Source organism: Oculina patagonica, chromosome 1 (genome assembly GCF_052425735.1).
Source record: "Oculina patagonica isolate OP01 chromosome 1, crgOcupat, whole genome shotgun sequence".
In the NCBI taxonomy this organism is placed as follows: Eukaryota; Metazoa; Cnidaria; class Anthozoa; order Scleractinia; family Oculinidae; genus Oculina; species Oculina patagonica.
The window spans coordinates 7601662-7612000 of NC_135758.1; the positions used below are offsets into that span (position 1 = coordinate 7601662).

Consider the following 10339-nt stretch of genomic DNA (forward strand, 5'->3'; position numbering starts at 1 on the left):
TTGTTGCGATAAAGATCGCCTTACTTGAGATGGGTAGCACACTTTGTAATGTGGGTGCTTGTATATGTTACATTTGATTTCAATATCTGTGTAGAAAGTTAACTTTTTTTTGGAAATGGCAAGTGGCGAGTCAAGCGTGATGGCGGCCGTAGTTTATTGACCAAGATTTATTTGAGGAACGTTGCGATGATCTTGTTGGTGATTGCGATGAGTGATACACCTTGTTATCTCGCGATTGCGAGTTTTGCGTTTTAAGATTCGGCGGGAGTCAAAAGTTATTAAACCACACAATCGGCATCCGGGTAGCAGAACCGGAAGTAGTCATTTCCACACATAGCAACAGTGTCGTTATGTACCCGAATAAATTGATAACTGTTGTTGCGATGGATACCTACACACTTGCGATGGATAGTACACTTAGTTATGTGCCCGCTTGTGTAGTTTCATTTCATTTCAATGTCTGCAAAGAAAGTAATAACTTTTTGAAAATGACATGTGGTCAGTAAAATGTTAAGCCAGCCATATTTTGTTGCCTGATATATAATTGACTTTTGTGCAGATGTCCTGTTGATTGGTTGCGATGGATAAAAGACCGTATTAGCTAAATATACCGTTAATTTTAACGTGATATTTTTAAGGAATGTAGAGTTATTAAGCTATGAAGTACACTCCATAGTGGGTGAACCGGAAGTGAGATAATTTCCACCACCTTAATAAATCGATAATTGTTGTTGCGATAGAGATCTTCTAACTTGCGATGGGTAGCACACTTAGTAATGTGCGTGCTGGTGTATGTTACATTTGATTTAAATATTTGTATAGAAAGTTATAACTTTTTTGGAAATGGCAAGTGGCGATTCAAGCGTGTTAGCAGCCGTAGTTTATTGACCGAGATTTATTTGAGGAACGTTGCGATGATCTTGTTGGTGATTGCGATGAGAGATACACCTTGTTATCTCGTGATTGCGAGTTTTGCGTTTTGAGATTCGGCCGGAGTCAAAAGTTATTAAGCCACAAAATTGGCATCCAGTAAGCAGAACCGGAAGTAATGATTTCCAGACATAGCAACGGTGTCGATACTTGACCTGAATGTACCGACAACTGTAATTGCGATGGATATCTACACACTTGCGATGGATAGTACACCTTGATATGTGCCCGCTTGTGAAGTTGCATATCATTTCAATATATACAAAGAAAGTTATAACCTTTTGAAAATGGCATGTAGTTAGTAAAATGTTGAGCCAGCCATATTTTGTTGCCTGATACATAATTGACTTTTGGGCGGATGTCCTGTTGATTGTTTGCGATGGATAAAACACCGTATTAGCTAAGGATACCGTTAATTTTAAAGTGATATTCTTAAGGAATGTAGAGTTATTAAGCTACGAAATACACTACCATAGTGAGTGAACCGGAAGTGGGATAATATTCACCAGCATCCAGGTGTTGTTGTATACCTTAATAAATCGATAATTGTTGTTGCAATAAACATCTCCTTACTTGCGATGGGTATCACACTTAGTTATGTGCGTGCTTGTGTATGTTGCATTTGGTTTTAATATCTGTATAGTAAGTTATAACTTTTTTTGAAATGGCAAGTGGCGAGTCAAGCGTGATGGCGGCCGTACTTTGTTGGCCGAGATTTATTTGAAGGACCTTGCGGTGATCTTGTAGGTGATTGCGATGAGTGAAACGCCTTGTTATCTCGCGATAGTGAGTTTTTCATTATAAGATTCGGTCGGAGTCAAAAGTTATTAAACCACAAAACCGACATCCGGGTAGCAGAACCGGAAGTAGTCATTTCCACACATAGCAACAGTGTCGTTATGTACCCGAATAAATTGATGACTGTTGTTGCGATGGATATCTACACACTTGCGATGGATAGTACACTTAGTTATGTGCCCGCTTGTGTAGTTTCATTTCATTTCAATGTCTGTAAAGAAAGTTATAACTTTTTGAAAATGACATGTGGTCAGTAAAATGTAAAGCCGGCCATATTTTGTTGCCTGATATATAAATGACATTTGTGGCGATGGTCTGTTGGTGGATTGCGATGAATAAAAGACCTTATATGCTAACCGTACCGTTTATTTTACAGTGATATTCTTAATGAGTGGAAGGTTATTAAGCCTAAAAGTTGATTACCGGACGTACGTAGACCGGAAGTGGGTTTCTTAGGGCCCGTAGTACCGGTGTCATTTCGTTCAAATTGCCGTTGCGATGGATATTTTGGATTTTGCGATGTATAGTACACTTAGTTGTGTGCCTGTTTGTATATTTCTGTTAAATTTCATTGCCGGTATAGAAAGTTATAACGTTTTGAAAATGGCACATCGTTAGGTAAAAAGATGCGTCTGCCATACTTTGTAACCTGATATACCCTGAACATGTTGTGCGATCGGCGAGTGAAATATTGCGATGAGTACACCAACGAGTGTAAGATCACGCCTGCAAAGAACCGACTCTTTAACTTAATTTTATTTAAGTTATAACACTTCAAACTTCGCAAACCTTGCACAACGAACAAAACGTGACAAGAAAAGCTATTTTTAACAACTGCTGCAACATATGCATTTTGTTTTTGTTCTAGCACTTTGTTTGCTGTGTCTGTATTAAGCAAAAGCCTGCCAATACCTCACATACTGATTTTGTTAAAAATTAGACCGAAGAAAGGTAGTTTAGATGCCAAATGAGAAATCGGTAACCGGTAACTGAAAATGTGAAATCGGTAACCGGTAACCGGTAACCAGATTCCAACTGGTTTTACTTTTATATTGAAACAATTTCAGTTGTCTCGAATCGACTTTACATGTGTCTCAGTTTGTCTCGAATCGACTTGTCTCGAAAAGACTTTGTCTCGAAACGACCGTAAACAAAGACGTTCATCCTTGATTTTTTTTTGGTGGGGGGAGGAGGGGTACTTTGGGCTCGTTACTCAAGATTGCGAAGAGACTTTCAGAATTCGTTTCGCAAAACGTGGTTTTGGATTATTGTACTTTTCTTGGAAAGTGAAAAATCCGAAAATTCACTGTTCCTTATAATTTCTTCCTTTTTTTCAAAATAAAAATAGACAAACTAGAAGCTTCCCTTACACAATTTTACACTTTCCTAGAAAAACAAATGACCCTAAGATCAACGTATTGACTTTCGTTTTCTGAGGAAATTCGAATTCCACTTTTCTTCCTACAATTCAAGGCTTCGAGTACATCCGCAGCGATGAGAGGTGGCTGTATTCGCCAGCTATTTCCGAATTTCACGTTGCGTTATAAGAAACACAAAATTCCTGTCATTTTTGCCGTGTATTCTAGCAACCTTGGCATCTGCCCTGTGAGTGATTAATATTCTTGAGCTCAGATTTCAGTCTGTCATAGGGTGTCAGATTCATTTCAGACAAACTATACCCTGAGCGCCAGTGGATCTATTTTTAGTCTATTTTCTTTCGCGATGCTTCGCTGCAAATAAGTACCTTTCATTCGCTCCAACTTTTATATGCCGATTTTTTCCCCGCAGTTTCGCGCTATTTTTTGCCCGCATTTTCGCGTTTCCCTCGTTCCCACTTACTGCCCCTGGGTCTCCGAGGATGCTGGCACCCAGAAGTTTTCTAGCCGTTTAAAAGGGGCGTAAAATGGTTGATCAGGCTATGTTTTGTTTGCTTTTGTTACTCAACTCGGTTAGCTGATACTGAGCCGAATATGAAGCATGTGTTGTTGTCAATCTCGGCACAGGCCTTTTCCTGATCCATTCTCCTTAGTGGGGTACAGAGCGAAAAAAAGTCGACAAGCCAACCGAACGCGGTCTGTGTAGCTAGGAATCTCTCCGGCTTTCCTTTTATCCGGCTCTCTTCACTTCCCGCTTTTTCTTGCCCTCAGTGGCAGATCTGGGGGAGGGGCCCGCGCCCCTACCTTATTTTTTGGCCAAAAAGAGGCCCGAAGGGGCGAGAACAGGAGCCCATCAACTGGAGCCTTCATCTCCCATACTAACCCTTGGAGTCAACCCTTTCCCGTATTAATTTATTTTTAGAACTCATCTCCCGGGGTCTCTCGTGGGAGTTTTCGCACCTCTGTCAATTATTTGTCGCATTCCGCTGTGGTTACGCAAGCTGTGATATCTAAAACAATGGCGAAACGAGAAGTATTTCTTCGAAGGAAGACATCAAGTAATTCTATGACTAAAGAAACGGCGGAATTTTGTACAGGTCTGTCAAAAAAGTAAGAGCAATTATTCGAATCGAAAGAGAGGCCAAGACCGATCTCGCAACTGCGAAATTACAAATATATTTTGAAAAGAGGATGGATAAGCGCAACAGATCGGTCAATATTATTTGCCGTGTAATTCTTCCGATAAGAAGGCAGCTTGATAAAAGCTTGATCGATTCTAATCGTAGTTTTGAACAATAAATTTTACAGGTTTGTAAACATTCACCCCAAACGAACGTATCAATGGTATAAATTTATAAACAAGGTACGCACTTTGGCCTGTACCAACACATTACAAATCCAATTCTACAAGGCATTCAAAATTCTGAGTGGCAATAATTCAGACAAGCACTAGCTTGTGAACGCTTAGGGTTGACAGGTTTGGTCCTTCGTGGCGAAGGCACTAGACAAACATTAGAATAAAAATCTAAACAGCCGTTCCAGCTAAACGACCCGTTCCGCTTTAGAATTCTCCAGATAGTACAGGCATAGAGTTCTCTTTGGAAACATACAAAGCAAAAGAAATGTACGGGGATTGAAATAAGCGGATCACACGGTCTCTTACCGAAGAAAGATGTAACATTCAGGCCGTTGGCCTGTACGCGTATAATTTTAAAATCGTAAGATGCGCAATTTCTCACCTCTGCAACAGCGACTCAACGATCTCTGCCATAATTCCAGTTGCTGAACTTTAGAAGAAACAAACACATGTCATTTTCTTGAAGTTTTATTCGAAGCATGATGATCTTTATATTGGCTGGATCTTGGAGCATACGGATAGTCAAAATTTGCATCGAAGTCATCACGTTTATAGTGTTCGTCGCCGTATCAAAGAACACGCGTTCGCCACATTACACACATTATTTCTGCTTTCGTTCGGGAATAGATCTTAAAAATCCAGCGTCAAATCTCACAGTACTGTTTACGTCTAATACGCTGCATGTAATAAGTCCGTACAAACCAGAAATCGGTAAGATTCAACACAAGCAACTGAAGCAATCACATATTCCCGATCAACGACATGACTATAACTGACTTCATTTTCAAGGACAAAAAAGTGGTTTATTAATTAACTTTTAACCGTTATTCATTCACGAGAAAACCAGGCTCTCTCGGCTGTAAAATCAGGAAAGAAGCAAAAATTATAAAGGAAAACGGACAGGGAATGTGCGTACGACATTGGCCGCCATTTTTTTTACATCGTCGCCCCAGCTGCGCTGCATGTGGTCTGACCACAGGAGCAATGTTTTCGCGGGAAATGTGTTTCTAAAAATAAAAATATACGGGAAAGGGTTGACTCAAGGGTACAGTACGTATGGAGGCTCCAGTTGATGGGCTCCTGGCGAGAAAAATTATTTTCGAGAGAGGGCCCCCTCCTTATTTTAGGGCCTGGATGATCGGGGCCCCCACTTAGCTGAAGGTCTGGATCCGCTACTGCCCTTTACCCCAAAAGGACGCCTTCACGCATGCTATTGATCTCCGTTCTCTAACTAAGGAGCAAAAAAGGATTAACCATCAACAAACAAACAAAGTGAAGAAGTAATTTTTCCCGCCAACGAGTCCAATTTCATGCAAATTATTACCACGTAGTCTAGAAGCCACTGACATGATCGTGGGCGCTAACACAGCGAACAAAAACAAAATGGCGGCGGGAAGTGGTCACGATGCTTCATATGTCGGACTTTTAGGTCTAGCAGAAACCTTTAGAACATCTAATCCGCCCAAGATCAGACAATGTATACAATGCCTTCAGTCTGTGTTTCAATTTCAACCGTCGCCGGCGATCCAAGCTCGAACGCATCTACAACTTGGAAAGCTTCTTCATTCGCATACGAAAAATGTCGACATGGCGCGATCACATTTGGAAAAGGCGGTAAGTTTTAGTTTGAATTTGATTTCAATAAGCAATGATTGTCTTTGATTTTGTATGGATCATGTTGAGTGTATATATTTTGTTCTTCAGGTTGTTCAAGCACAATCTGTATCCTTTATTAACAGCTGTACAGCATGTACATTTCACTGGTGCACTAAAATTAAACTTAAGCCTTAAAATAAGCTCAATTTAATTTCGAATCGATCACATCACGTAGTAGACCTTGGAATATTTCCTTAATTCTAAGGTGATTTTTATATCTTATGGTACGTATAAACAGAGTTATCTTTTATGGCAATAATAAATAAATACAAAAAAAACTATGGCAATGATTCCCGCTTAAGCTTATCACTCAAAATAGAAAATAACTTATGCTGGAACGTCTATATAATGCACCTATCAATGATTTGCCCCAGGATGGAGGGTGTGGGCAACTGCAGGTTTTCAAATGTCAATTTCCCTTGGGCTCCATTGAGAGTCTAATTCCCACCCTTGGCCAGACCCTCTCCACTTTCCAAGGTGGGGACCACTAAAAATTTTCACGAAGGGGACTGTTGTAGATGTCAAAATCCCCACCCAGATAGAGCTACGTTAAGTCAAATTCCCGAGGGTTGCCCCCCCATCCTGGGACAAGCCATTGATATGTGCATTACGTAGTAGACCTTGTAACACTTACCAAATTTCAAGGTGATTTTTATATCTTATGGTATGTGTAAACAGAGTTACAATGTAGCCACTGTGGCAATGATTTCCGCTAAAGCTTATGTACTTGACTCTGGGTTAGCTTGGAACTGGATTTGAAGAAATTCATCTAGAAGCCATGTGTACTTTAACAGATATTTACAAAGAACAGGTATTAATCAGTTCTATGTGCATTGTAAGTACAGTAAATTTATATATACAACAGTTATTTTTATTTACAGTTAGAAATTTATTGTTGTCTGAACTGTTTTTAATTAGCTCTGTGATTTTCTGCTTATCAAAGCCAGGAAAGGTTTAATAATTAACAGCATCTTGATTAGAAAAGACCTAATTTGCATTTATTTTGCAACACATATTTGGCTGCAAACTTGAAGTTTCATCTACCGGTATGTCCTTTAGTTGGTTGCCATGTTAGATTGTGGCAACTGTTAGAAACAGTTCTGCAAGTGGGTCACAGTGTATTTAATACATGTCCCTTGGTGTAACATATAAATAAATAATCAAAGCAATTATTAATTATTAAATAATGTTATTTATCTTTAATTAATTTTATTGATTGTCAGGGTCAGTTTCATCTTGCAAAGTCTTCTTTACGCCAGGCACTTGAAGTGTCTCATGCAAGCATTTTGCCTTTTTGGCAATTCAAAATCACTTTTCAATTAGCGGTAAGTTATAAATGAGAAGTGATATCAATCCTTTTTGAACAATTTGCTTCAGCACTTTATCAGGGATAGACATCAGTATACCTCTTAAATAACCTGAATCAATATCTATGATATGTAGTGTATAGACACAAGTTTACACATTAGCTACCACACCTCCCACTTTTTCAAGCCCGGGGGGTAGGGGACTCGCATATGAAAGTGACGGGGATGCTTGTCGGGTGTAATTTTTGGATTTTTGGTCTTGCTTAGGGTGTTCCAGGCAAAACGCCAATATTTTTAGCCATAATGGTCTCTTTTAGGGTTACACACGTAGAAATATACAAATATAAATTCTATTCTTAGTTTTTTTGGTATCTTTTAGGGGTCAAGAAAAGCTTGAGCCACACCCAGATTGGTCTCTTTTAGGGGGTTCTTTTCAAAATTTCCGACGAGCATCCCCGTCCGTTTCATACAGGAGTCCCTCACCTCCCCGGGTTTTCAAGTGCCGTCACAGTAACTGTGACGCCACTTTGGTACAAGTCGACCACTTCAAGTGGCAGACTTTGTAGGATCTAAATCCTTATGTTGTACATGTAAGCATTACAATCTTCATCATGCTGTGGTATTGTTTCTCAGGATGTACATGCCAGTGACAAAGAACTAAAAGCTGCAACAGAAGTTCTGGAAATGGGAGAGAGATTTGCTGAGCAGTGCGGCTCACATTATATGAAGTAAGAATTTAACTGTTCTTTGTCATTCTTACATTGTAACAACCCTCCAAGTTAAGACCATTTTAGTCGCCATGGAGACTAAAATTTTGGAGCTGGCGACTAATTTGGAACAGAAGTTGCCAGCCTGGCGACTAAAACTGAGAAGAAGGATCAAAAATGTTACCTAAATTTAGCGATTAAATTTTTTTACTGGCGACCAAACTTGAGCAGTCAGTGGCCAAATGGCCACTAAGTTAAAAAAAAAACTTGGAGGGTTGTGTAAACAGACTAATTTATATTTCACAGCATACAGTTGTACACAAATTAGGTGATCAATGTTATGGCAGGATACGACTGGGGAATTATGATACCAGAAATGAAAACTTGGTTACATTTGATTTTTTTAGTTTAATGTTCATATCTTTACTGATTGTGAAGCACATTCTTACCTTGAATTTTTTCTTGTTCTTTTTTTTTTTTCAGGTGCCTGTTCGCACTGACAAGAGCTTTGGTAAGTAATAAAAACGAATCCTTGGCGTCATATGTAATTAAAATGCCAAGTTGGTTGTAATATACACATTAATAATTATCAAGACCACAAAATAAATCTAAAAATGTGTTTTTCTAAAATAACAATTTATTATTTGGCCCCAGATTTGATCTATTTATAAATAGCCTACAAGTTAATGTTTCAGAATTCAAATTAATTTTTTGTGGATTCCGAAATGATATGTTCAGTGGAATTTCAATTTCTCGAACCTCAAAGGGAAACAAAAATAACGAGGATAAAATTCCGGCATTTGACTTTATAAAGCCAATCCATGGGAAATAAATTTTGGAATTCGACTACATGATAATAATTTGGTGAGCAGGGATAGCACGGTGATGAGAGCACTCGCTTCCCACCAGTGTGGCCTGGGCTCGATTTCCAGAACCGACACCATAAATTAAATGTGGGTTGAGTTTGTGGTCGATTCTCGACCTTGTTTTGAGGGTTATTTTTCTCCAGGATCTCTGGTTTCCCCCCTCCACCAAAAAACAAACACAGTGACTTCTAAATTCCAATTTGATGTTATTGGGGAATCTGAGGGCCACAGGATTGTCAGTCACAAGATGTGCAACCCTCATTTAACAAAGTCAATTACTGAGTATTACCGGTAGATGAATTTATTTATTAGCACTAATATCCCATGCATGGTTGATTAAATATTAATTTTGTAGGTCATCGTGTTTAATAGTTCTGTCCTAAAAGTTCTAAAGTTTTGTGACAAACACTTGTTAAGTGCTGTTATTGATTGTTCTCTACTCAGGCATTTTTGATCATGAAAGAGCTGAACCATGCAAATGCCATTTTGACCATGATTGGCAGTTTCCTTGAGAGGTGGAACATTTCCACATTTCAACGGGAATCAATCCAAGTGTTTTACTTGCTGCTGAAAGTGTGGAACTTTCTGACATTGGGACAGGTACACTGTATTACACATTTTGAGATAAATTTTGTATCATAATGTGGAAAATCCTGACTTGAAGGATGAACAAGCATTTCTAAGATGCTTTATAATTATTTTTAATTTGTTAAATGTATAAACTATTCATGAGGGTGCAAATCAATCCTAAGTTAGTAGAGGAGATCCCTACCAACTATGATCAATCCCAGCACAGTATTCAGATCACATGTATACAACTGTAAATGCCAATACAAATCAAACAATAGAATTAAGTTTTGATACAAACTCCTGCTCAGCTAGTTAGCATTAACTTTTGATACAGATCTCTACCGAATTGCATAACATTTCTTTGCATTCAATTTATTGTTTTCATTTCACAAGTAGTATGGCCATTTAGAACTCCCGCTCATATTAATTTTATCTATTACATAAAGCACCCACTTTCAATAAATATGTTACCCCCATTCATATACCGGTAATATGAAATTAATAAACTGTCCCCCAGCCCCACTCAAGGGACAGTTAAGGTGACACATTAAAATGGAAATGGATAAAGGTGACTGTTTGTTTAAATGTACACGAGTGTATCTTCTGTTTCAGGCAAAAAGTGTGAGACCGCACCTAAAACAACTGCAGCAATCAATACAGATGTTAACAACACTCCATATGGATGGTAAAGTTATGCCAAGCTTGTTTGAATTTACAGTATTTAACAGAAAACTATTTTTGCTGTATGCCAGATATAGTGAGTACAGTGTTA

The 10339-nt window shown here is 38.7% G+C and overlaps 1 protein-coding gene across 1 annotated transcript in view; it reads left to right on the forward strand.

The window, feature by feature from the left end:
- Window positions 1–5585: 5585 nt before the first annotated feature.
- The window catches only part of LOC144644693 (MAU2 chromatid cohesion factor homolog), a 5524-nt gene continuing 770 nt past the window's right edge, over window positions 5586–10339 (forward strand). Inside the window, exons 1-8 of the mRNA XM_078504226.1 lie at window positions 5586–6075; window positions 6166–6183; window positions 6860–6928; window positions 7341–7442; window positions 8058–8152; window positions 8615–8642; window positions 9442–9597; window positions 10180–10252. Of these exons, the coding sequence (XP_078360352.1) occupies window positions 5809–6075; window positions 6166–6183; window positions 6860–6928; window positions 7341–7442; window positions 8058–8152; window positions 8615–8642; window positions 9442–9597; window positions 10180–10252 (808 nt within the window). The 5' untranslated portion in view covers window positions 5586–5808. The remainder of the gene's footprint in view (window positions 6076–6165; window positions 6184–6859; window positions 6929–7340; window positions 7443–8057; window positions 8153–8614; window positions 8643–9441; window positions 9598–10179; window positions 10253–10339) is intronic.